Raw genomic sequence first — 26474 nt, forward strand, 5'->3', positions numbered from 1 at the left:
AAAAAAAAAGAAAAAAAAAAAGGAAAAAACCTTTCCCATCAGAGAAAGAGGGAGATCTCTTTGGAAACATGGAGCTGCTGTGCTGCGAGGTGGATCCCATGAGGAGAGCTCTGCCTGACCCGAACTTGCTCTACGATGACCGCGTTTTGCACAACTTACTAACCATAGAGGAAAGGTATCTGCCCCAATGCTCCTACTTCAAGTGCGTCCAGAAGGACATCCAGCCCTTCATGAGGAGGATGGTGGCCACTTGGATGCTGGAGGTTCGTACACCCCGGCCCCTCGGAGGGGGGGAGGCAGAGCGGCCGCGGGCAGCACCCCGGCCCCTCTCCCCCTGCAGCCCCCTCGCTCTTCTGATCACCGGGTGCCTTCTTCTTGTCGATCCCCTCTCCTCCTTGTCCCCCTCCGGAGCCCAGCCGGTGCGGAAAGGGGCGCGGGGGACACCGACAGCCCGCGGGGGAAGTCGCCCCTTCCGGGGGGCTCCGGCAGCGGGGTGCAGGAGGGGAGGAAGCGCGGCGTGGTGGTGGTGGGGGGGGGGAGAGTTGGAAAAGTCATTTGCAATTAAAAGCAAAGAAAATCCGCCTCCGGGAGCGCTTGTGATTGAGGCATTCCCGGGAAAAAGGAGCAGCACGCGGGGCAGGGCGAGGGTCGGGGGGTGCCCCGTGTGCCACGCGTTCTGCCCGGCGAGGGTTCCGTGCCCACGTATGCAGTGGGGAGGACGTGCCTTCTTCTCGCCATGTTGCGCTGCATGCGGACTCTGCTCGCAGGCGCCGAGCGCGGCTGCCCCCGCTGCTTCCCGGGGGGCTCGGGGGTGCCCCCCGGCCCCGCGGAACGGGACCCCCGGTGTGTCGGGGCCGTGGGGCCGGCGCTGAACCCCCCGTTCGCCCCGAGGCTTCAGGCGCAGCGGCAGCGGGCCCGCAGCCCCGCAGACTCGCCTGCCTTGCGCTGGCCCCACCAGCCATCCTTTGCCCCTTCGGATCTCCTTTGGGGGGGACCTTTCCGGAGTTAAACTCCGTGGACTGGAAAGCCCAGACTCCCCGCTTGGTTTTCATGTGCGATTTGTGCTTTTTCTCCGCGGCTCCGATTTTTTGTAAATTTTTAAAAGAATTTTGCTCCTCGCTGCCTGCTAAAAGGATCCAGGCGGCTCGGGCTCTCTCCACCCCACCTCGCCCTCGCTATGTCTCCCGTCCTTCCCCCACAACGCGGGATTGGGGGCGCAGGGCTGGGGAACACCCGGCGGGGGAATTTTTACAATTGTCGGAAACGATAGGGGATCGTCCCGGGATGCCACCAGCCCCAAAACCGGGACCGCCGGGGAAGTTTTGATATTTTTTATCGATTTTTTGAAAATATGACGAAATAAAAAAGAAAAATTGGGTCGCAAAGGAAAAAAAAAAAAAGTCTGAGGCTGCTCTCTTGCTGCTGGATGGGGCTTTTCGGCTCTCCCACACAGTGTCTTGAATTCATTTCTTACTGAATGAACTAAAGGAATGTGAAAGCCGATTGACAGCCTTCCCAGCCTCTCCACAGATCTCCCCCTCCCCCAAAATTTAGCTCCCCGGGAAACAAAAATAGGAGCAAAAGCAGGGGAAGTAGTGGGGTCTGTTTGGTGGGTTCACTCATTTATTTATTTTTTCCTTCTTGTCTCTTTCTCGCTTCCCACCCCCGTTTCCCCCCGGACTGCCCCATCGTTCCCTCCCCACGCTCCTCACTTGCAGGTCTGCGAAGAGCAGAAGTGCGAAGAAGAAGTTTTCCCTCTGGCCATGAATTACTTGGACAGATTCTTAGCTGTGGTGCCCACTCGGAAGTGCCATCTGCAGCTGCTGGGGGCGGTGTGCATGTTCCTGGCCTCCAAGCTGAAAGAGACAATCCCCCTCACAGCCGAGAAGCTGTGCATATACACGGACAATTCCATCAAACCCCAAGAGCTGCTGGTAAGCAGCCCCATTCCTCCCTCCTCTCCGGCACAGCACCTTTCTCCCTCTGGCACAGCACTCAGCACTTCTCCACCCAGCCCCTGCCTTTTAGAAAAACCCACGCTTTTCCCGCCTGTCTGAATGGCCAGAAACTCTCGGGGGCCAACGCTGAGGGCGGGGGACACCTGCGGGGACATCCCTGTCCTCCGAAGCCGCCTGGCAGTGCCGTGCGGCGCTGCGGCCGCTACCGGCGGTTCTGGGGCTGGCGGTGCCGGGGCTGGGTCCGTCCCCTCCGTGTCCCCGCCGTGTCCCGGCCGTGTCCCGGCCGTGTCCCCACGGGGGACCTCGCCGGGCGCACGTGCGCGGGAGGGCGGCGCGGCGGCGCCACCTGGCGGCAGACACGCGGCCGTGCGGGGCTGGGGCCGGGGGCCCCGGGATGCTCGAGGGGGGCCCAGGATGCTCGGCCGTGCCCAAGAGGCAGCGGCACCCCCTGATGCCCAGGGAGTTCCACCTGAACACGAGGAAGAACTTCTTCCCTGGGCAGTGACCGAGCCCTGAACAGATTGTCCCGAGAGGTGTGGAGTCTCCCTCACTGGGGATATTCCAGAATTGTCTGGACACAATCCTGTGTCCTGTGCTCTGGGATGGCCCTGCTGGAGCAGGGAGGTGGGACCAGGTGCCCCACTGTGGTCCTTTCCAGCCTGACCCATCCTGTGTGATGAGGCTCAGTTAAATCACCTCACATCTGCTGCTTCTCTCAGTTCAGACACAGTGGAAGCAGAAGCAAATTGATAATTACTGAAGGAAATAAGTGACGTATACATCATGATGTGGAGCACTGGATGGGCACCAGGGCCCCTTGGTGACATGGATGCTAGGTCAGAGAAATGACCGTAGCCATCTGAGTTGTTGAAGAATTTTTCCTATGAATCACTGGGAATTCCCCCTAGGGAGGGGCTGGGGTTGATAGCTCGCGCTTCCACAGAGTTAAAGAGGCTTGCCCTCAAACCCTGCCTGGCTATCAGGGCCAGGAGGTGTCTGTCCCCTTGGTGGCACAGATGGGCAGGGGAAGTACTGTGGTCCCCACATGCGAATATCAAAGCAATTTCCCTACCTTCTTGTGCCACGTGGATTTAAGCATGTGCTTAAAGTGCTTCCTTGTATTTGGTCCTCTGGGTTGACTGTTCTCTCTCAAAACCTGTCACATCAGTAATGCTGGGAAGAGCAGGCCTTGATTTCACACAATCATCATTATGTTCCAACATTTTACAGGTTTTCTTGAGAAATTCAAAAATCCCGTCTGGTTTCTGCGGCCTTTTGCATATATGTGAAATTTCTCAGAGCATGGAGGGCTCTGTCATAATCGAGCAGGAATGTCCGTAGGAAAGTAACTTGCTGTTAAAGTGGGCATCTATTCAGGGAAAGGACTGCAGAAATGGCATTGTGGGGTCCATGTTTATGGTTTCTCAGCAACGCTGGTTGACGTCTCCGCGGCTGCAAAATTAAAGGACTTTTTTTTTTCCTGACTTGCCAGCTCTGTCAGCTCAGCTGGGGCTCCCCACCACGCTGGGCTCCATCAGGCATCATCAGGACTCGGGAATCAGTGCATGGAATTTAGTTAATAGCTAATAGTTGACGGATGAGACAAATGTGAGCTGGAAGCCTGAGCTTTGCTCACTCTGTGGGGCACTGTGAGGTGTTCAGAACTCAGTTTAAATGTTGAAACATTTAAACATGCAGGTCATGCACCCCATGGCTGGATCTGGGTGCTGTTTGCACATGGAATCCCATTTCAGGGAATGGCCGGTAGTTACGTACACGCCCAAGCTTTCCTTTGATTGCAGTGGGAGTTTTGGGCGTGCAAGGAATCTGGGAATGGCTCCTACATGATTTACTGGCAGATAATTTACACAGGCTACTTCTTGGCTGTGTTGTGTGTGTTTCCTTTCTGCAGAGCCTCTCTTCGAGTAGTTTAAGCACCATCAGATTTATCTGCAGGACCTTTGGAGTACAGTTTTGGGAGGCAATGCCATCAAGCCAACTTCCCCAGTTTTGAGAAAAGGAATGTATATCTAGGTTATTTTTGTGCATGGCTGTCCCTAGGGCTTTAAATGGCTATAAAGTAAGGACTATAGCCATTTAAAAGAAGTTACTAGGAAAGGACCACAGTGACCTTGGCAATATCTAATTGCAGTCTAAACTTTCTGGGTGGGCATTCAGCACTGGATAAAAAAAAAAAAAAAAAAAAAAAAAAAAAAAACAACACAAAAAAAAAACCTTGGCAGAAGCTGCCAGGTCTCATTATTTTCAGTAGAGCCTGACATTTCTGGTGTTCAAAAAAAAAAAAGAATATAAAGTCAACAACTTCAAAGCAGTAGAGGCATATGGAAAAAAGGGTTTGAGCAAAACAAATTTAGCAGTGATAAAGTTATAATAAGAAATAAGCAGAAGTTTTTCGCAGGCTTGCTTATGGCTTTTCTTCTCTTGTGCTCTCCCTGTCCACCCTCTGCAGGAATGGGAGCTGGTGGTGCTGGGGAAGTTGAAGTGGAACCTTGCAGCCGTCACCCCACACGATTTCATTGAACACATCCTAAGGAAGGTGCCTCTCCCTCAAGACAAGTTGCTTTTGATCCGGAAGCATGCACAAACCTTCATCGCCCTTTGTGCCACAGGTAGGCTCAGCTGCTCTGGCTGCTGCTGCTGCTGCTCCTCATAATGTGGTTGTAAGGGCAGATTTGTTCCTGGTGGTCCTTCATCCCCTCCATCCTTACATGATGTGGGAAGAGGAGCTAAATCCCATGGGATTGTTTGCAAAGGGTGTTGTGAATCAGGCCCCAAAACTGTGCATTGGCAGAATTCTTGTAGTAGTGACCCATAGTGCAGCTGACATGTGTGGTGCTTTTGCAGTGAAGTCTTGTAAGGCTGGATTAGAGCATCCTGGGTTTTATCTTGCCCGTTCATTGCTTCATTTAGAGGGCCACAGATCCTTTGTAAGGACAGATCCAAATACAGAAGCTGTTATGGCACATTAGCCCAAAATGTCTTTAGCTAATGCATTGCACGAATGTGTTCATAAACTTTTCATTAACTGGACTCTGTCCAGATAAAAGGCAAAACTGTGTATTTTAGCATTTATGTGGTACTGCCACATCCCTGAAGCAAAGGGAATGACAATTTAAAAGGTAATTACATTTAAAAAAAAAATTGGATTCTTTCCTAGCTTTACCCCAAGAAAGCAGTGAAACTACCATGTTTTGTAGGGAACCATTGCACTCCCTTTTTGCCACGCAGCTGAGGACAGTTTCTGAATATTTCTGTGAGAATAATTGCCTCTGTGGAAGAGAGGCTTTTTAATTTTGACCTGTCTGCAAAACACTGGTTTTTGTTTGTGTGTTACTTTGTTGTTTGGGTTTTTCTTCCCTCAGTTACTTTTACAGAATTAGTGTACTCTGAATTTTTGTCCGAAGGGTTAATGGTAAGACTACTTTTTAGAAGCTGGACCTGAACTAGGTAAACAGCATGCAGTGTTTTCCAGAGTCATTATCAAGTAGTGGATGGCTCAGTGTTTGAATTCACCAGTTTGATGTACCTAGTCCTTTGCGATAGGAACTGTTCTGCCTGTGTGTTTGCAGAGGGAAAGGGAAGACCCGGTGCAACTTTTGGGTTTGAATGCTTGTTTTTTGTATATAAGGTGTAGTGACTGCTTTTACAATGTTGGCCAATTCTTCCTTCCTCAGTTGATCTGTTTTAGAGATTTGTATATGGTCTGTGTTAGGGTAATGGACTTTTTGGTTGCCATGATGCTCAGACCTTCCTTTCTTTTCCCACTGCTGCATGATCCTTTTCAGACCAAAGACCACAGGACTCAATAGAAATATTGCTCAAATTCTGCAGGATCACTCTTGGTGATTTCTTTGCCTTCTCCCCTTACTTAGGATGCATTCACTGTTCTGCCTTGTGTGATATGAAAAAGATGGTCTTTCCCATGGACATTTCCCTGGATCTTCATGCCCTCAGCTATCAAACTCCAATACAGCTTCGTGTTGCCTTCCAAACCAGACAATCTTCCCACTCTTTTGTTGCTTTCACTTCCTCCAACAGTGTTTTGGTTTATGTGCTTTTTTATCCAGCACATCATTTTCTTGAGAGCCCTAGAATTTCATTATGATTTAACATCTCAAATTCTGGTCCATTAATCCTTTGCCCTTAAAGTTTTCCATATAACCAAACCGTTGCAAGACTGTGGTTCCTGAAAGAGTCTCCAAAGTCCATGGCTTCTTTCCACTCCATGAATTCTTTGATGGTTAGCTCCATGCTCTAGAAGTCCTTTTACTGAGATCCAGAGCAGTGCCCCCTCTCCAGCCTTCAGCCCAGTCATGCAGTTCCCTCGTGTGTGTCCCCCATGTGATCTGCCTCTCATGTTGTATGTCTCCAATGCATGAAATGGGGTCCTTTGTGTAGAGTTTAAAGAGACAACAAATAAAAGTTTCTTCCCTTGAAAGACATAATTTTTGAGTACAGGGCTTGCCAAAAGTGAGGGCACTGTAGTGCTGGCTGGAGATTTCCTTTTCTTCTCATGCCATTGTCCACAGACCACTGTAGTTTTGAGGAGGACCCACAACACTTTCTCATTTTAAAAGCAGAGGTCTTACCCAAGCACTCAATACCACATTCCTACATTACCTGTGAACTGCTACCTCAATTTCCATTGTGGAAATGTTGTTCTTACTACAGCATTTCCCTTTCACTGCCACTCCTTGAAGAAAAGCCCCTTCTCATCAGACTTCCTTTCCAGATTCAGTTGTCATTTCCTTTCCTTGTTCTGTTTGTTGCAGAGCTCTCATCAGCCACTCTGTTTCTTCTTTCTTTTTTCCCTCAGAGCTGCTGCTCTCTGCCAGCCCAGGCTAAGCCTGGTGTTTCATTTCCCCATTTGCCTTCTTTCAGCAATAGGACCTCCTCTGACATGTGGCTCCCCCTTCCCTTGCTCCCCATGTGTGTTTTTAGGCTGGGTTTGACTCTTTACTGTTGCTGAAGCTGACCTGGCTGCCTGGCTAATAGCTCTGGTCTGGAGCACAGCAGTGAATCTCTTTCTATTTCCTGATTCATCTCAGCACAGCTTTCTCTGCTTTACTTTAAAGTGTCATACAAAATCTGGCATATTTTGAACTTTTCTCCCCCAGCCTTAGATCTTCTTCAGCAACTGCTCCATTTAATTCCCCAGCAAAAACATTTTACCAGAAGTTTCCAGGTGTTCCCTGCCTGTACAGAGCTGATTTTGATCTCAGTCCTGCAGCACTTAGTGTCAGCAAATGAAGAGGGAAGCAGCCATGAACAGTTACTGGATGTGTAGGATCACAGTGATACTCATCACTGTTCTCCTTTCCATCTGAATGTTCCTCAAAAGGAGGTGATATTCCGTTCTTCTGCATATTCCTTTCAGTAATGTTTGGTCACTTTGGCACTCTCTCTGTTTCTCTGCCTTTATTTTGAGCCCAGGTCCTGAACCAAGCTGCGTGGATATAAACCCACGGCCTCTCCTCAGTCCTTGCAGTGATTAATGATTCACATGAGCATGACTGGAACTGGAATGTTTCCCTCTTTGCCCTTGGTCCCATCAGAGCATACAGCTGCTGAGCAGGACAGAAGCTTGTGTGTCCTCCTGAATAAAGTTTTCTCTTTCATTGCTCTGCACTCACAAAGGTTTCAGGAGTCTCTTCCTCCATTAGGAGGGCATGGAAGTGGCATTTTCCTCCAGCTGCCTTGTTCACTGTGCAGTAAGAGTGCATAGATGGACACTATGCACTGGCATGGCCTGATCTGTCACCATGTCATTGTTTTCTCATCCCACTGGTGGCTCCCTGTGCAAGCAAAATTTCCTTCAGAATGCTTCTGGATTTTCAAGGCACCAAGAGAATGCATTTGGGGCCTCTAAGTGGTGCTTATGGCTTCTCTCTTATGAGGGGAGACGGAGGGAGCTGGGCTTGGTTAGTCTGGAGAAGAGAAGGCTGAGAGGGGATCGCATTAATGTGTATAAATATCTCAAAGAGGTTGTCAGAGGATGGTGCCAGGCTCTTTTTCAGCGACAGGATAAGGAGCAGTGCCCATAAACTGAAACCCAAGTTCCACCTCAGCGTGAGGAAGAATTTCTGTACATTGAGGGTGGCAGCTGCCCAGGGCGGGCCTGGAGCCTCCCTCTCTGGGGAGATTCCAAACCCACCTGGACGCGCTCCTGTGTCACCTGCTCCACGGGACCCTGCCTTGGCAGGGGTGTGGACTGGGTGATCTCCAGAGGTCCCTTCCAGCCCTAATGATTCTGGGATTTTTCAACATGGGATGTTCTTGTTCAGCTGTGAGCCCAATGGAGATCATCCTTGTTTTGCTCGCTGGGATTGTGTTGCTTTTCCACCCTGGCCACACCTCCATCTCTTCACTGCTCTGCATCCTTTGTTCCTCTGTCTCTTTGCACAGCGCTGCACAGCTTGGAAATGTTCTCTCAGGGGTTGGCCAGTTGCCTGTGATGAGCTCCAAGCCAGGGAATCACTGCTGGAAGGAGTGGGAGAGGGCAGTGGTTACAGAGGTGTGTGCAGAGCCTGCCACGCTGCTGCTGGAAAGAGAACTGGGCATTATTTCCTTACACTTGGGTGTGCTCATCATTTCTTCTCTTGCATCCTGTTCAGAGTCTCAGATGCACAACTGCTTCCTTGTGTTGCGTACTCCTCTCAGAGCCTGTACATGCCACAGTTTTGGTACAGGATACCCCTTTTTATGTGAGAGCCTGTAAGGGAATGGTTTTTGAGGGAGGGCGGCCTGTGCATGACAGGCTTTCAGAAAGAGGAGCTGTAATAGAGACACTCATCTCTGTGAGGAGTTTCACAGGATTTTACTTGAGTGGCGACCAAAACTTGGAAGAAGAAGCCTTTGCAGACTTGTAGAGATAGAAGGCAGCTTGTGTAAAACCCTGGACTCAGTCCTTTGCAAGGTCATTTCTATGCCTCAGCTGAGTCCTTTGGCAGGTGGGATGTGCCCATGGTGGATCCAGCATCTCAGGCCTCGGGCTTGTGTCAGCACAGAGGCTGAGAAAGAGCGGCAAAATGTCAGCTTTAAGTCAGTTTCATACAGTGTGCCAAACCTCTGCCCCCTGTTTCTGGGACATTAATCATCTACACTTGAAAGCTGAGAAGGCTTTTTTTAACTTCTGGGCCAAATCCTGCATCCTTCTTCAGACAGAAGTTCTGTGGAAGTCAATGGGAGTGTTGTCTGAACGAAGACTGCTAGATGAGGTCTGCAAGCCTGGTAGAGGTCTACGGGGTGACCACACAGAATGAGGCCTGTTTGCTCCTCAGCATTCCTGCTGGGCAATTCTACTCTGCATCCCCTTTTCATCCAGTGTAAGTTACTGGAGCCTGAAAAGTGTGATACAAGTTCTATTTGGGACCTGTTCTTTGCAGAGGGGAAGAATGAAGCCTGTGGAGGCTTCATTATGTAAATGTCTTAAGAAATAAAAGTACATGTTGCAAAGTGGCAGTGCTTGCAGGATATTCCTGCGTAGCAGAAGAAAGAATAATTTGCGCTAATTTATTGCTAGAGAAAAGAAGAAGCTCTTGCTTGTTCCAGCTCATATCAGTATACTGAACTTTCCAGCCAATGGAGCCACAAGAACCAAGGAAGTGCCATCAGCAAGTAGTCAGGGCCTCGGGAATATTTCATGACCAGTCAAGCATGGCAAGAGGAGGTGGAAAGAAGTAAAGAGAGCATGTGCTGATACAAGCTGGCATCACCCTGCAGCTGCCAGAGGAGCTGCCCTCCTTTCTACCAGCTGCAGGTCTGATGTTTTGGTGCTTCAAGCACTAACATCATCATAATCCTTGGTTAGGAGGGTGTAAAATAAGTGCAAATAAAATCCAGTGCAAACAGTTGTTCAGAAATAGTATCTACCATCAACTAATGAGCATATTGTTTTGAGTGCTCCTCTACTTTGCATAGGTTGTTCAGTGTATTTCCCTGTCTTTACCTCCCTTGGATGGTTGTGATGAAGCATTAACATTTAGGATACTTCAGACCCATTTGTATAAAGGCCAAATGCTGTTTGCTTTATGAGAGGAACAGAATTAGATGCCTGCCCTCCCACCTACTCAAAGGATGGAAGCATTTCTGCATCCTGGTTTACTTGAAAGTTTTATGTTTGCTTTGAAGGGCTGAAGTCATCTGGTTTTGCCTTTAAAAGTAAAAATAGTTAACGTGAGGAAAATTTGCAGTGTCTTGGAGAAATGTAAGAGGAAGAGAAAAAAAAAAATGGTCACTGCAGATACAACCAAATGTATTAGGAAAAAAATAGTACCACACTGACCCTGGAATTGCATTTGGATCAAAGCAGACAAGAATTAAATTCACTACTTCCATTGTTTATCTTAGACTTTTCTTTTAAACTTAGATGGTTAAATATAGATCCATGCTTGTCTTCATAGTACAGGGATTGGCTGGGTGAAGTCTGAGGCTGGCTGTGACCATTATCTACACAATTTTAATGTATCAATACCTGCTTTTCTGATGGAGGTAACATACCTTTTTTTCCTCCCTTTTTTCCCCCACCATGGGAAGAATTACCTTCCTTATGACATCAGTTTCCAACTCTGTAAATAAATATCTATCAAAAGACAGAGATGAAAACTGCCTGCTGAAAAAAAGCCCAACCAGGAGCCAGATCAGTAAAACAGGTTGTTTTAAGTAGGTAGAGTTCCCCCACCTGACTTTGACACACTGAGCATGTTCAGCCTGCGTATTTGTCAGTGCTCTTCTCCTTCCGATGGTTTTATTTGTTGGCTGCAAGTTAAGGCTTCCCCTTGCAGGACCTCTCTGGGTTCCTTCCTCCAGTTCCCTTCTGCTTTGGACTGACTGTCAGCCTTGCATTTTCCTGGCTTGAAGGCAGTGAAGACCACTGGATTGGGAGAGAGCCAGCAAAACAGCTCAGCCGCGGTGCTCACAGCCCTGGAACCTCAGTGTGGATTACGTGTGCTCCACGGGCAGAAAAACCTCCTCGTTCCCTGCCTGTGTCAGCTCCAGGCTGAAAGTGGGGGGCAGCTTCAGGGTACCCTGAATTTGCTTGATGACTCTGGCTGGCTGGTCCACAGGTAGCTGTGTTTCAAAGGGTGCTGTTTCTTGCATTGCCTTTTTTTAATTCCAGCGCTGAAGTCAGTGGGGTTGTGCAGGGCTGGTCACTTGTTTTTGAGGTCGTTTGGGAAATAGGTGATATTAAAATGGGGATGGGATGGTTTGTTGTGTATATTGCCTGGGAATAGAAAGTAAAACAAGTTTTGCTTTCTAACAACCCAGTGTGTTCCCTTGAAGTGTTCATGTGCTCAGATTCTCATAGACACGCGCTGTGGCACTGCTTCTCTAACTTATAATGAGACTCCTTTGTACTTTTCCCATGGAATGGCATAATCACAGAATCAATTAGGTTGGAAAAGACCTCTGAGATCATCGAGCCCAACTATAAACCTATAAATCACAACAGAGTTAGAGTCAGAGCCATGCTTTAGATGCAGACTCTGGGTGTGTGTTAGTCAAGTTTGCACACAGAAGGATTTAGCATTGCCTTGCTTCTCCCATAGCCTTGCTTCAGATGGCCAGGGAGAAGTGCTATTTATAAAATTCCATGTGCCCAGTAAGAAGTGCTTTTTATAAAATTTCCCCTGTAGTTCAGGTTTCATCATCTCCTACAAGAATTTGCAGTAAATGCATATGTTTCAGCTCACATTTTTAGGTTCTCTCTCTGTGTGCCCCACTTTTTTTTTTTGTTGTTTTTAATTTTTCTTTAATCTCAGGGCAAATTTTTGACCTAATTTGGAGGGAGGACAGTTTTACCTGGGTGAAAACCGAGTGAGGATGGCGAGGCTTGTCTTGTCATGGTAGAAGCAGAGATAGAGGTTTATAATTGAAAATAACATGTAAAAAGCTTGTTTTGAATTTCTCAATGGAATCTAAGAGACTGGGGGGGCGGTTCTGCATCCCCTCAGATACGGTACTTAATATTTATGCTTTCATTGCACCTTGACAAACATTTCACGTAGTTATTGCTTTGCTTGAATATGGAAATATGTTAATTATGGCCTTTATTGCGCTGCCTGCTCTTTTCCTCAGCCTTTTCTATTCAACCCTCTAGGTGGCCCAGCACAATGTGGCTTCTTTTCTTTCAATGAGCTCTTTCCACACTAATAGGGTCCAGGGTGATGTGGAGAACCATGTGCACAAAATTGGTGCACCACCCCCCATTCCTTTGTGGGCATGTCAGGTTAAATTCATATCAGCAGGAGGGTCACTGCCATGATTTTCAATAGCTCGAGATGAGGTGATGACTTCAGACAATGGTGCCACACTCTCCAGTTGGAGACACTTGCCTCACCAGTTGCAGTAGTTAATTAATATGCTAAAAATAGAAGCCAGTGATACAAATCGCTGCCTGTTGTACAACAAAGACTGGGCATGTGTAGCTTTGATAGCCAAGTTTATGGTGCTTGTTATGGAGGGAAGTTAGTTTAGAGCTAGAGGCAATGTAAGACTTTCTGGATGCTGAGCTTTAGTCACTCTGGGCCTCTGGCCATTCGCTCGCTGTCTCATTTGCATTATGAATGACATTAAGGGAGCTAACAAGGTTATTGGGCATAGAAATGTTCGCATGTGACCCCACGTGGAAGCAGACCTACAGCAGTGCTAGTTGGCAGGGACACTGTGCCTCTTTATTCAGCTTCCTAGGAAGACAGTTTCTGAGAGTGGATCTAAAATCAGCCACGAGAACACCGGCGTTCGGATAGCGTGGAGGTCATGATGCGAGGCAAGGAATTTCAGAGGGCAGGTGGAGCTGTGTCCTTTGCTCAGCCCATTCTGCCTGGACATGGCACCTCCCTGCACCATCTTTTTACTACATCCTGCCTGAAACTCTGGACAAGGAGGGGAAAATTAAGGAAAATCAACTGCTCTGTAGTTCCTATGCATAAGTGAGAGACTGTTTGGCATGTCCAAGATCAAACATGGAAGTTGCTTCCCAACTTAGGGGTGTGGTTATTCCTTACGTGTGTTTGTATAAATCCATAGTTTTGATCATAGAATTATTAAGCTTGGAAAAGACCTCTAAGACCATGGACTCCAACCCTAACCCAGCACTGCCGTGTTCACGACTAAACCATGACTCCAAGTGTCACATCTGCATGTTTTTTGAACATTTGCAGGGATGGTGACTCCACCGCTTCCTTGGGCAGCTGGTCCAATGCCTGATCACCCTGAAGAGATTTTTCCTAATATCCAATCTAAACCTCTCCTGGCACAACTTGAGGCTGCTTCATCTTGTCCTGTCCCTTGTTCCCAGGGAGCAGAGCCTGACCCCCAGCTGGCTGCACCCTCCTGTCAGGGAGGTGTGGAGAGCAGTAGAGCTCCCCTGAGCCTCCTTTTCCTCCAGGTTAAACACCCCCAGCTCCCTCAGCCGCTCCTCATCAGACTTGTGCTCCAGCCCCTTGCCCAGCTCCATTCCCCCCTCTGGACACGCTCTGGCCCCTCAGTGTCCATCTTGCAGTGCCAGGCCCAGAACTGGACACAGCCCTTGGGGTGAGGCCTCCCCAGTGCCCACAGCAGGGGGACAGTCACTGCCCTGCTCCTGCTGGCCACACCATTGCTGGCCCAGCCCAGCAGCCATTGGCCTTCTCGCCCACCTGGGCATGCACTGTGGGCCAGCAGGCCCAGGCCCTTCCTTCCCTGCTGGGCTCTTCCCAGCCTCTCTTCCCAGCCTGGAGCTGCTGGGGGTTGTGACCCAGAGGCAGTACCTGGCACTTGGCCTTGTTGAACCTCATCTCTCTGGCCTGGGCTCATCAATCCAGCCTGTCCAGATCCCTCTGCAGAGCCTTCCTGTCCTTAAGGAAATCAACAGTCCTTCCCAACTTGGTGTCACCTGAGAACTGACTGAGGGTGCACTCGATCCCCTCATCCAGGTCATTTATCAAAGAGAACTGGCCCCAACCCTAAGCCCTGGGGGACACTACTGGTGACTGGCAGAAAGTGCAATCCTGGAAGTGTAATCCCCATTCCTTTGCCATGTGCTGAGATCAGCATACTCAGGGCTGTATCCTGCACTGAGAATTTGGGAGTCAAGGTTCTCCTGTTGTCTCACTTGTTAGTGTGGGGCACTATAATTTAATTTCCAAGAGTCAGCTTTCCTATGTACAGTGGGTTCTTACTATTACAATACTGCATAAATTATTATTTTTATAATAATGGCATTCCATATTCCTTACTTCAACCAGTGGGAATTTGCTCTTCAAAAGTGTCTGTCAGAGTGTGATGTCTGGTAGGAAGCAGCATACAGTGTTGGGCTTGCAGGTGGGAACCTCCTGGTGGCTTTGTGAGACAGAGAAATCCATGTCAGGGTTTCAACTCCTCCTTTTGTCTCCCCACTTCTAACACCCCGTTCTGGTCCATCTGGGGGAATGTTATGTCCCAAGTGCCATTCTTACTGGACTGCTTCAATCCCAGGGATTTATTCCAGCCTGGAGAAGAACATGCTGTCTCCACAGCTATTGAAGTATGTGCCAGCTCTGAGTTTGGGAGGCTGAGAACAGCTCTCCATGTGTCTAAAACCTCAGTGGTTACACAGACATCAGCAGGGTTACAGAATTTGTGAACAGAGGGGGTTTGGGGTCTGCAGCAGGACACTTTTCTGTAATCTGTTTCTATTGATGGAATGTATTCCTTGTAATTTATTTCTTTTTATGTATTACATTGGTTTACTCTTCCTTCTGCTCCAGTTCCCCCAGCTGAAAACTGGTAGAGAAAGGTTTGCTAATACTGAAAATTGGTAGAGAAAGGTTTGTCAATGAGTTATTGTTAAACCAAAGAACTTGCAAATCAAGTTTTATTTTAGGAATATATCAAGATGTGGGAGAGCTGGTATTTAGCAAGATAAACTAGTGCTGATAAACCAATGTCTGTGGCAGTATCATAAACCATAAAATTGTCCTATAAAGATCACAGGATTTTATTTTAATTTCTCTTCTGATTTAACAGATGTGTGAGAGGAAGTTCTGAAGTGTATTTTCAGCTTGTTTATTAAAAAATAGTAGTAATGACAAATGCAATCTTTGTTCTTTGATTTCATAGCTATGGGCTGTAAGTGTTCTCACTTCCTAATTGCTAAGGTAGTAAAGATGAACCGTTAATTAAAATCTCTTTCCCGGACAGGTCTTTAAATGCTGGAATTAATTAACTCTTTAAAAATTGACGTGACTAAAAATCTCATTTTGGTCCTTTGTGATACCTTATTCCAGTTAGTTTTCTAGTTATACAGAGAGATCTAATGTGACCAAGACCCAAATTTCTGACATAAATTACAGAAAGCCTCCTTCTTCTCTTTCCTTTTCTTTAAAACTAAGGAAAGACTATTAAAAATTGTCCAGGTTTACTTTATGCATCAGTGAGAATAAAAGACTGAACCGCATTTCCATTTTAATTTGCAGGTCTGTTCCCCCTCCTTTGACTGCTTGTGATGAGCAGTGTGACTAATGAGCTCCATGGGACCAAAAAGAGTGGCACTTTTCCCTTTCTTCTACTTCCCCGGGTTTTATTCTTGGGTGTGGTTTTTTTATGTTGCTTGCCTCTGATGTTTTGCAGCTTTTCTGGTCTGGGCTTGGACTAATTCCCAGATCTGTTCTTGCAGATTTTAACTTTGCCATGTACCCACCATCAATGATAGCAACTGGAAGTGTGGGAGCAGCCATCTGTGGCCTTCAGCTCGATGATGGGGACAGCCTCACGGACCTCCTGGCCAAGATCACAAACACAGATGTGGTGAGTGTTCCACATTCCTCTTCTTCTTTCACTTCCCAGGGTGTACTGGAGAACTGGGCCTGATCCTGAAGACTGAGTGGAGCAAAGGAGGGGGTTGCTTCTGCAGGGAGTTAAGAGTCTCCAAAGCTCATTGATTTCCTGGAATTCAGTTTTTATTCATGCTTTGCCTGCCCAGGCTGATGGTCCAGCAGGCTGAGCCTCCTCAGGAGCCCTGGGTGATGGGGTGAGCAGGCAGCATTCCCTGGAGCATAAAGCAAACCAGGAGGTGTTGTGCTGCTGTTGGTCCTGTGCCTGCAACCTTGAAACGGCTCTTCTGGCCCTTCTTCAGGTATCACCTAAAATTTCTTGGCTTGGAAGAAGTGAATAATGAGCTAATTTCAAAGCAGGAGGTGAGACAGGCACAATTCAAGCTGTCCTTAACATGTGCTAATTTATTGTTTTTAATTCACAGAGTAAATATGTGACATTATTACATCTGTGATAGCACTGTTAAATGAAGATTTGGGTTTGTGATTTGGTTAAAAAGGAGTCATTAGTCCAGGTTACTTAAAATGGGAGAATTTTGATATTTCTTTTTTTTTCTTACAATCATATTGATCCTAATTTTCAAATGCAATTCTGGGGTTTCCCGTTTAATTTAATTTGAAATGGATTTGCACAGAAAAGGGAATATTGCCAATTCAGAGTGTTTGAAGTCTAAACCATAGAATCACAGAATGGCCTGGGTTGGAAGGGACCTTAAAGATCATCTCATTCTCTCATTCCAACCCCCCTGACATGGGCAGGGACACCTCCCACTATCCCAGGGTGCTCAGAGCCCCGTCCAGCCTGGCCTTGGGCACTGCCAGGGATCCAGGGGCAGCCACAGCTTCTCTGGGCACCCTGTGCCAGGGCCTCAGCACCCTCGCAGGAAAGAATTTCTTCCTCATATCCAATCTAAACCTTCTCTCTGTCAGTGTACAACCATTTCCCCTTGTCCTGTCACTCCAGGCCCTTGTCAAGAGTCTCTCTCCATCTTTCCTGTGGGCTCCCTTCAGGCACTGCAAGGCCCCAGTGAGGTCATCCCAAAGCCTTCTCTTCTCCAGGCTGAACAATCCCAATTCCCTCAGCCTTCCCTCCCAGCAGAGCTGCTCCATCCCTCTGATCCCCTTTGTCCCTCTGAGAGGAGGGACACCTATGCCTGAAGGAATTGCGTGTAAGCCCTATAAGGCCCTTTTGCTGCATCTTGCAATTTGGAAAGATTTTATCTACTGTGCTTTTCTATCCCAATTGTTTAAGTCTGAAAGAAAAGACCTACAAAAAATGTTAGTAGTTCTTAAGTGGTTAGAAGATGGGTTTTAATTTTGCAATGAAAACGCCTTCACACCTTTTCTTTTACATTTAGCTGGATTTTTTTGTCAAAAGTGTGCTTTTTGCCATCCTGGTGAAAATCTTCCCAAATCTGACTGTGCCTACGTTCCTTCAGAAGAAAAAATTAATAGTCCCCCCAAATAACAAAGAACTCCTAACATTTTACTGTTCCCGTCTTCTCTTCAAGTCTGTCAGCATTGGGTAGAGATCAGCTTCCTTCTCTTTGCTCCTGGTCTCAGCCCAAGCAGGACAAACTAAAGAGAAGGGTCTCACGCATCCCCCAAATCAGAACAAACTCGTGACAAAATGAGCTTCTGGATTATTTAATTGCTATATAAGCGTTTGCAGAAATTAGAGGAGCTGTTGTTTTTTTGAAGGTGTTTTCCTTTGTGAGGCAGAGGTACTCTTAATTCCCTGCAAGCTTTGAAGCCTCAGCCTAACCTAAGGTTGCCAAAATATTTGAGTTTGGGCAAAATAGTGTATTTTTCATTAGCCTGCTGTTTCAATTTGGGAGAAATATTTTGCTAGGTATTTTCTCTGTGAGTTTTGCATTGAAAAAATACAAAAGGGGCCAGGACTGGAAAATTTCCTCCCACATGATAGAGCTTGAGAGAGAGAAAAGCAACTGAAAATGGGGTGTCAGAGAAGCATGGGGCAGGCTTAGCAATAGGTAGTAATACCAGCCTCATGTGTAAAATGTATTGTTGGAAAACACCTACTGTCTGGATTGTGTAAGAGTTGGCCCAAGGCTGTGTTAATAAAGAGTAAAGACTATTGTAATACATTTTACACTGGGACTTAATTAAAGTTGAATGAAGAGCTTCAGTTCTCTCACTTCCGAATTTCTGGTGCCTGAGAGCTGTTCCTGCAATGGCACAATTAATTCATTGTCACTGTGTGAATGATTTTGTTTTCCAGTGGGGGCTTAGGGAAGAAGGAGAAATGAGAGTTCCTGGTCTTTAGGACCATCATGCGGGAGGAAAGTGGGGAAGTCACAGAAATGAACAGTTCTGCAGAGGAAAACCTCCTGGCCCCCTGTGTCTCATGGTAGCCCACAGGAACCATGAGGCAGCTGGGGAAGAGTCCTTCCCAGCCAGAGGGTGCCAGGGCTTCTGCTTCATTTTTGTATTGGAGCGTGTGATTGCTTAGCATGGAAACAGATGATAGGACTTTCCCACTGGCTTTTCAAAAAATGTCACTGTCTGAGGTGAAGCATGAAAAATCTCAGCTTCAAAGCTGCAAGCAGATGAAAAGGAAGAATGGTAATGAAACCCTGATGCAACTTAAGTGCAGTGAGCTTTTCTGAACTTTCACTGTTTTATAGTGATAATTTAAGGGTGCAGTTTATTTGCTGGGAAATAGCAGCATTAACCAGGAGGCTGAAATCAGTGGTGTTATTTACCTTTACATTAGGTAACTGAGTCTGGAGTTTGGCATGTACAACTAAAATGAATGTTTTTAATGGATGTTTCATTAAGAATTATACTAAAAATAGTTTATTAATAAGCAGCATGTAATTTAGAGCTGTTGGGTAAGCAGACAACCAGCACGAGTGTTTCTTTCAAAAACACATTGGTGTTGGATATCCTTGCATGAATCCAGAGCAGTGCTCTAGACTTGAGATGGGGCTCAAGGCATCCTGGACTGTTATTTTAGGGATAACAGTTATTTCTGGTAAATAGCTGCCCTGGGCTCTTTGGTGAGGGTTGAATCACAGGCTGGAGAAAGTGTGACAGCAGGACCAGGCAAACCCTGGTTTCATTACTCCTTCCACCGACCAGAATAAAGAGCAGGGAGCTGCTCTTGGAGAAGCTCAGCAGCCTGAAGGGTAGTGAAAGTAGCTCTGGGTGGTGCATCTGAGCTGCCTTCTCTGATTGCTACTGTCCCTCAGAGCCACTAAGAGCTAATCCCACACAACTGAGGGAGAGGTTTCTCCCCTCTTCTCTCTTCTTGTGAGGCTCCACCTGAAATATTGCATGCAGTCCTGGTGCCCCCAACATATGGAACTGTTGGAGCAAGTTCAGAGCAGGCCACAGAATTGATAAAAGGAACTGGAGCAGCTCCCCTGTGGAGACAGGATGGGAGAGTTTGGGCTGTTCAGCTTGGAAAAGAGAAAGTTGTGTGGAGACCTCAGAGCACCTTCCAGCATCTGAATGGGCTACAGGAAAGCTGGAGAGGGACTTCTCATCAGGAACTGCACTAACAGGACAAGGGGAAATGGATTCCCTACAGAAAGGGAGTAGGTTTAGATAGGATATTAGGAAGGAATTAGAATTAAAATTAGAATTATAATTAGAAAATTAGAATAAGAATTAGAGAGGGTGTTGAGGCCCTGGCACAGGTTTCCCAGAGAAACTGTGTCCTATGCATCCTTGGAAGTGTTCAAAGCCAGGTTGGATGAGACTCTGAGCAACCTGGTCTAGAGCAAGGTGCCCCTGCCCATGGCAGGGGGCTGGAACAAGATCAGCTTTGAGGTCTCTTTGAACCCAAACTGTTCTGTGCTTCTGACTCTAGCTTCGCACAGCTCTGAAGGATGGGGATTGCATGTTCCAGTCTGTTGTCCTGCCAGGAGCTGGGAACATTTCCTTTGTGGTTGCTTGCAGAGGAGAGGCTGGTGAGCAAAGAGTTAACAGACTTACTAGCAGGAAGCCTCAGAGCTCCCTGTGCATCTCTTGGTGGGTCATTGCAAAGGAAAAATAAACAACTCAGGAAGTCAGGAATTCCCATAGCATCCCAGACCAGCACTCCAGTGTGAGCAGTATCCTGTCCCTGGTGGAGCCAGATGCTTTGGAGGAGGATACGAGCATCCCTGCTGTGCACAATTACGGGATGTGAGGAAGGATAGCTGAATGGGTAGGGCACATTTCAAGACCTTGCAATCAGTATTGTGCTTTGCTTGAGACCTTTCTTGGGTAAATCTATTCCCTCACCTCCTGGAAGAGCAGCCATCCAGGTTGCATCTGGATGACACACGGAGTTGGACTCTCCAGCATCAGCAGCCAGGGAGAGGTTTTCAGGCAGAGCCAATGCCTGTATGTGGGCAGAAGTCATCTCTAAAAGTCTGTTCCCAGATGGTAACTGGTGTATACTGAGTGGTTTGGAAAATCTAAAGCATATTTAAGGGCCTGAAGTAGAAAAAAAGCAAGGAACCAAGCATTTTTTAAAGGCTTGTCAAAGCAGCTGGCCGTGAGCCCTTAAAAATGTGGAGTGGGGCTGGTTTGAAGACTGGATCCATAATAAATGGTATTTAAAATATCTCCACTTACACGTGCCGCATATGTCAGTGCCGGGATTTTTTTTTTATTCCCAAGATCAGAGACATCCCCTCATAAAGATCTGCAGATTTCTGCACAGAAACGGAAGTGAAGAACCACCATGCTCCAGAATTCAGAGCTGCAGTAAAAAAATCATGGAAATCTATCTTGAATGGATCTCATTTGAACGTTGTCCCTAGAGCACATACACCATTTATCCTCTCTTTTGTAGTGTCTAGGGCCTGTGGTTTTGGAAGCAAGAAACAGGACTCACTGTATCTTATCCTGCCTTATTTGTTGCAGACCGCATTTTGTATGCAAGGAAACAACAGGCGAAATAGCCTCCCAGAGAAAGGAAGAATGAGATAGTTTCCTAAGTTGTCTTTGCCTGAGTTGGCAGCTGCTCCGTTTCATTCAGCTTTTTGTTCCCCAGTGAGTGCTGTGCGTGTGTAGCAACAATGGGGTGATGCAGTGACACCGCGGGCTCATGGCGGAGTTCCGTCGGGTCCCTTGGCAGCCGCGGCTGAGGGGAGCCAGGCCCCCGAGGAACAGCTCCCATGGATCAGCCACTCCGGCAGGGAATCAATCCTTGCTTGGCTCCTGCAGCTCTCTGTAATGCAGGCAGGTCCTCCCAGCTTTTTGAAAATCCCCTTTTTCACTAAACACTCAGAGTGTTTGTTACAACAGCATAAATCCCGCACCTTTCCACCTTTTCATGTCTTCAAAGTATTACCTGGTAGAGATTGCCAGGAACCCCAAGTCACACTGAGCAAGGAGTGTCATGGCATCTGCCCCTGCATCACCCTGCTGGTAAAATGTTGTCTTTACTCTCTCTTTTCCCAGTTCTGAAAACATTGTTCTCTCATGTTTGCAATGAGAAATACCCACAGCAGCAACAGGAAACCAGCAAACTGAGTGGTGAAGCAAACAGTGGAACTGAATCTAGAAAGGACACTGTTGAAACTGCTGAAAAGACCAAAAAATTGCAGAGAAAAATGCCCTATATTTCAGATTCTTAATGTTAGCCACCTTATTTATTGCATTATTGCAATAATGTGGCAACAATAAGTGGAGAAGCTCTGGCATGAATTAGTTTTTTGTGGTTTTTTTTTGGTTTGTTTTTTGAATGAGATGTCCTTGTTAGTCCGCATGAGGTGTCCTTTGGAACAGGAAAATACTATTTTCTTTACTTCCAGTTGGAAAAAGAAATATAGACACTTACCTGTAATTGATCTCTTTGTTACAGTAGCAAAAACATACATTCAGGAGGGAAAATAGTTCTGTTTTTCAACTGCATCCATTAGATGTGAGATCACTGGAAATACAGTAAATGGATAAGATATTCTCACATCAGCTTTCCAGGCTCTTGCTTTGGATAAGGTCAGTGAGGTAAAGGCCAGTGCTCAGCACACAAAGGCCCCACTTTGGGAAGGAATCCCTGTTTATGTCAACAGTGAAGCATGTGCTTTGGAGAGGTCTGAATTGGGGCTTAAATGTGAACCAGTGGCGGAATCCAGCCAGCTTTTGTGTGTAGGAGTACAGATGACATGTTCCACACTGGAATTTATGTAAATCCAGCTCTTTAATGCATGTCTGATTGCTGCTTTCTTAGATTATCCAAGCAATGCGTACATGACCAATGAACAGTACTGTCATTTTGGGTATCTCCACCATCCTTTCCATTTATCAAACCAGATCCTGCACCTAAAAATGTCCTTTTCTGATTTTCTTTTTGCAGTTAGTTTTAAGAAAGAAGAAGAGATTGGGGGCCTTAACACTTAATTGTGAAGTAATTAATATGTATTTGGAAAACTAACCACCCTTCAACACAAAAATGCCAGAAGGCTTTTTCAGTATTCCCAGCTTTGGGATTTTGGGCAGTGCCAAGCAAGAGCCTGTTGGTTGAGTTGAGTTGAGTTGGGTTGAGTGGGAAGCCTTCCCTCATAGCTTGCCAATGAACCATAAATGCCAGTTTAAAACTGGAAGCTGGGGGCCAGTATAAGACATACATGTACCACAGAAGTGTTGAAAAGTTCAAGAAAGTGAATTATGTGTAATATTCTGCAGAATCTTCCCTAGGGCTTGTGCTTTCTTTCAAGATTGTCATGAATGGAAATTGAAATCTTTAATGAATATTGACTTGAATAACTAGCTCATGCCATAGGGCTGCTCATTCCTCCTTCCAGTTATTTTCACTGCCACCATTTCCATCACAGCCATGAGGCTGCCCCTCACCAGACACAGGAGAGCTTTTCTTCTCCTTCAAATACTTTTCAAATGTGCTAGTAAAATCACCTAGGGATGAAAGAGTTTCAGAATGAAAAAAAAAAAAAGAAACCCCAAAGTTAATTGCATTTTTAGTTCTGTACATGCTGAAGTATAAATAAAACTATGGAATGGAAAGTACCAGAACTATTTTAATCATTAAAACTACTAGACCATATAGAAGAATGGGGAAGTTAATCCATGTGACACACACTTTAAAAAGTTTTTTATAAAAACAACAAAGGCAAACCCTGCAGTATTCTGAAGGAATGGTCTCGTCCTTGTATTGCAAAATCTGGGGTCATATTGCAGTGCATTATAGTGTTCTTTCAAGGAAGATTTGTTGAAAATAATGTAATTCATGAGTTTTTTTCTTTGATATGTTCTTAAAACTTAATTCTCTGTTGTCAGAGCCGTCTAGAACTTGCAAAATGAAAATCCACCAGTAAAAATATGCACACATGCAGCAAATCCCCATGAAACTTGGAGGGGTTAAAAATACTGTGTCATGGGAAGGCCAGGCTGTTTGTCCTGATGGGTTTTTAGTAGGGTTTTTTTATATTGTGTCCCTTAACATTGGATTGACAGAAAGTTCCAGCAATGCCATCATCTGTACAATAAAGCCACTTACTTGCCTAATCATGCTGTGACAGCTGGGCTGATAAGATACTCTAAATTAGGGTTTTTTTCCTTTCACCTGAGAGATTTAACATCCAAGGAGCTTTAGTATGCAAATAACAATGCTTTTTTTGAAAATTGTATCATGCTGAATGCAGTGTGCTGGTCATTTTTACTGTAGGTTTCTTTGTTTTAAAGAATTCGGTGGTTTTAAGCTCAATATGTGTAGACCAGAGAAATAATACACAGTGGCCTGTGGATTCCCATATGAAATAAAATCCATGTGACAATTCCAGTCAAGGCCACTTTTATGGATTTTATGTACAAAATGAAGACACCAGAAATGACCCATTTCTCTATAGGGTTACCTGGAGATTTCAGCCTCTTCATACCTGAAATGAATCATCACACTACCCATCAGAAATTTGTACAGTGATGGTGTAAATGACCATACATGAGGGTGTTTAGGAACAGACAAAGCTGACTCCAAATGCTCGAGCCACATGTTCCGCATGTCACCACCCTTCCTTCCCCAAGCCTGCCTGCAAGGAAATTGCCTCATTAAGCTTTTCAGACTGAAGCTGCTTAAAAAAAATCTGGCTTGTTTTCAGAAGGACACAGTACTTTGAAACTGCTTTAAAAGAAGAGGTTCTTATACCCCAAAAAAGCACATTACGAGTGTTGTCTGTTACAAGAGTCTCCAAACTGGTGCCCCCACACTTGAAAATGCCTTGACCCACACAGTGATTTGTTGTCATTGCCCTCTTACACACAGGTGAATGCTTACAATGGACCTAAAGCTCTCCCTAGCTGATAATGGGGGATTTTCTTTATCTGAGGACAGGATTTTGCAGCCAGCAGCTGCTGGCTGGTAGCCAAGAAAAATGGGTGTTCATTACCCACCGGAGCTAATTGCGCCCATCACAAACGTCAAGCGTGGCCAGCGGAACAGATCCTCTTCACTGGATGTGTTTTTCCCTGTCCAGCTGGAATGACAAATCAGTCCTCCACATATGAATATTTCAAACTCTCCCCAAAAACTAGGTACTGTGTAGAAAAAGGGGTGTGTTGGTCAGGGCCCAACTCCTCGGTGTTGCAGTCACATCCCGTAGTGGGTTGACAAGTGCCTGTGGAGCCCTGTGGAGGTCAGTGCCCCTTTCTGTTCTTCAGCTACCCTGCCTGGCAGTGGGAATGGTGATGCTCAGTCTCACCACCCCAGCCAGATGCTCTGGGGGCTCTGGTTAAAGCACTGTGCTGTGAAAAGCCTCCTATCAAACCCTGTGATGCTCTATTCCCTGAAGACTTCTGGAGACACCCAGCTCTTAGGCAGGCTGAGGCCACAGGAAGTTTACAGTATTAGTGCCTTTTCCAGAAGGACTCCTCAGGGCTGCCTTTAGAAAATGCCATTTCTTGAAGCACCATGTGTCCCCCTGCACAGTGTCGGACTGATACTCCCAGTGCCAGCACACTGAACGTGGTTGGCATTGTGTTCATGCAGTCACAGCTTGAGTTTTAAGTTTCTCCTATAACTCAGGGTTTGTCAAGGTTTTCTCACAATTTTCTTTCTGGTTAATTGACCACATTATGTGGTCTTCCAGTGTATTATCAAGAGTGTGGAACATCCTGTAAATATTTTAATAGTTTTCTTCATCACTGTGTCTGGTTTAAATGGGGGAAATCCTTCACATTTATTTCTGTATTTATACTTCATGTTTATTGTGGGATTCCTGATGGACAGGCTCCCATATTTATGTTGATGTACTGTACCCTGCTGTTTCCCTGAATGTTCTGTAGTTTTTAATGCAGTGGTCTCTGAGAACTGGTTTTATGTTCAGAAAATTATGGGACATGGCACTCAGTGCTCTGGTTGTCAAGGTGGTATTTGCTCCAAGGTTGGACTAGATGATCTCAGAGGTCTTTTCCAACCTAAATGATTCTACAATCAAAGACTAGTAAAATATTAAGATTTAGAGCCTAATAAATACAGCATGAACAGTGTTTGACCCAGGGAGTTTGTACAGAGTTATTACCTCTCAGAATTCAAGATTGATTCGTGTCAGAGCAGTTTTTTCTTGGAAACCCCTGACTGATGCTCTTCCAACTTCTGCTAGCTCAGTAAGGAAAAAAATAACCACCTTTATCTTTACTAATAGAATAATTTGCTTTCTTTTCTCTAGGACTGCCTTAAAGCTTGTCAGGAACAGATCGAGGCGGTGCTCGTGAACAGCCTGCAGCAAGTCCGGCAGCAGCAGCAGCAGAGCAACCCCTCCAAGACAGTGGATGAACTGGACCAGGCCAGCACTCCCACAGATGTGAGAGACATCAACCTGTGAGGACATCGGCACACCAAGTCACGCTTGCTCTCCCAGACCCTTTATTTTTGTTATTATTTTTAGAGTGAAACTTTTTTAATCTGCTCCCACATAGAACATATTTAAAGCTCTTTTAGGTATAAAGAAAAACAAAAAAAAAAGTACAAAAACTGAATAATGAAAAAAAAAAGCGTTTGGTGCCTGTGATGTTCTACAGAAGGGAATCCCACGATATATTTGGTAATTGCTATTTGATTATGTATCAGTGATATTAAATGCTTATAAAAGCATACAAAGTAGCTAGATCAATGTAAGCCTGCATTTGTGGGAACAAAGTAGAGTATACTTGTCTGTGTATTATGAACTAGTGCATACACCCCTTTTTTAGATTTAAGAAAGGAATCGTGTGTGCGATTTTATGGCTTGACTAGATTGCAAAGCAATAGAATAAGGGGTTTAGGGCAAAGTGGGAAAAGATCCCTGAAGCAATTGAACCATTTTGAATGCAGAAGAGATTTGCTGATCTGTCACCTCTGTTATTAGTCAGAAGTGTTTGTTGGATCTCTGTATGTTAGTTTTGTTTACTCTTGCTGTCTGTGGTAGCTGCTACCTAAGAAAGAAGATGCTTTATTTTACCAGCCAGAAGAGCAGGTGTCTTTTGGGCTTTTTTTTTAGTTGATTTATTTTTCTTTTTTTTTTTTTTTTCCCCCAACTTCCCCTCTGCCCCTCTTGACTTTTTATCTACTTTTCCTTCCGAAATGGTTCATTCTAAACACAGCAGCATCTTTGGCATGAGGGCAATTCCTTTTACCCAGCTGTGGGCCGAGCCAAAGTTCCCAAGTGTTCACAGTCAGTGGGGGGAATGCACGCATTAATCCCAACCTGTTGGCTGGGCAGGCAACCTCCAACCTTTGGATTGCAAGATGTGG

At 45.9% G+C, this 26474-nt stretch overlaps 1 protein-coding gene across 1 annotated transcript; it reads left to right on the plus strand.

Moving 5' to 3' along the window:
• CCND2 (cyclin D2) lies at positions 1-26212 on the plus strand. Its single transcript, XM_066550747.1, has 5 exons — positions 1-263; positions 1719-1934; positions 4429-4588; positions 15616-15746; positions 25411-26212. Exons 1-5 carry the CDS (start codon positions 69-71, stop codon positions 25564-25566), a joined length of 858 nt encoding a protein of 285 aa, XP_066406844.1. The 5' UTR covers positions 1-68; the 3' UTR covers positions 25567-26212.
• The last annotated feature ends 262 nt before the right edge of the window (positions 26213-26474 follow it).

Source organism: Molothrus aeneus, chromosome 5 (genome assembly GCF_037042795.1).
Source record: "Molothrus aeneus isolate 106 chromosome 5, BPBGC_Maene_1.0, whole genome shotgun sequence".
In the NCBI taxonomy this organism is placed as follows: domain Eukaryota; kingdom Metazoa; phylum Chordata; class Aves; order Passeriformes; family Icteridae; genus Molothrus; species Molothrus aeneus.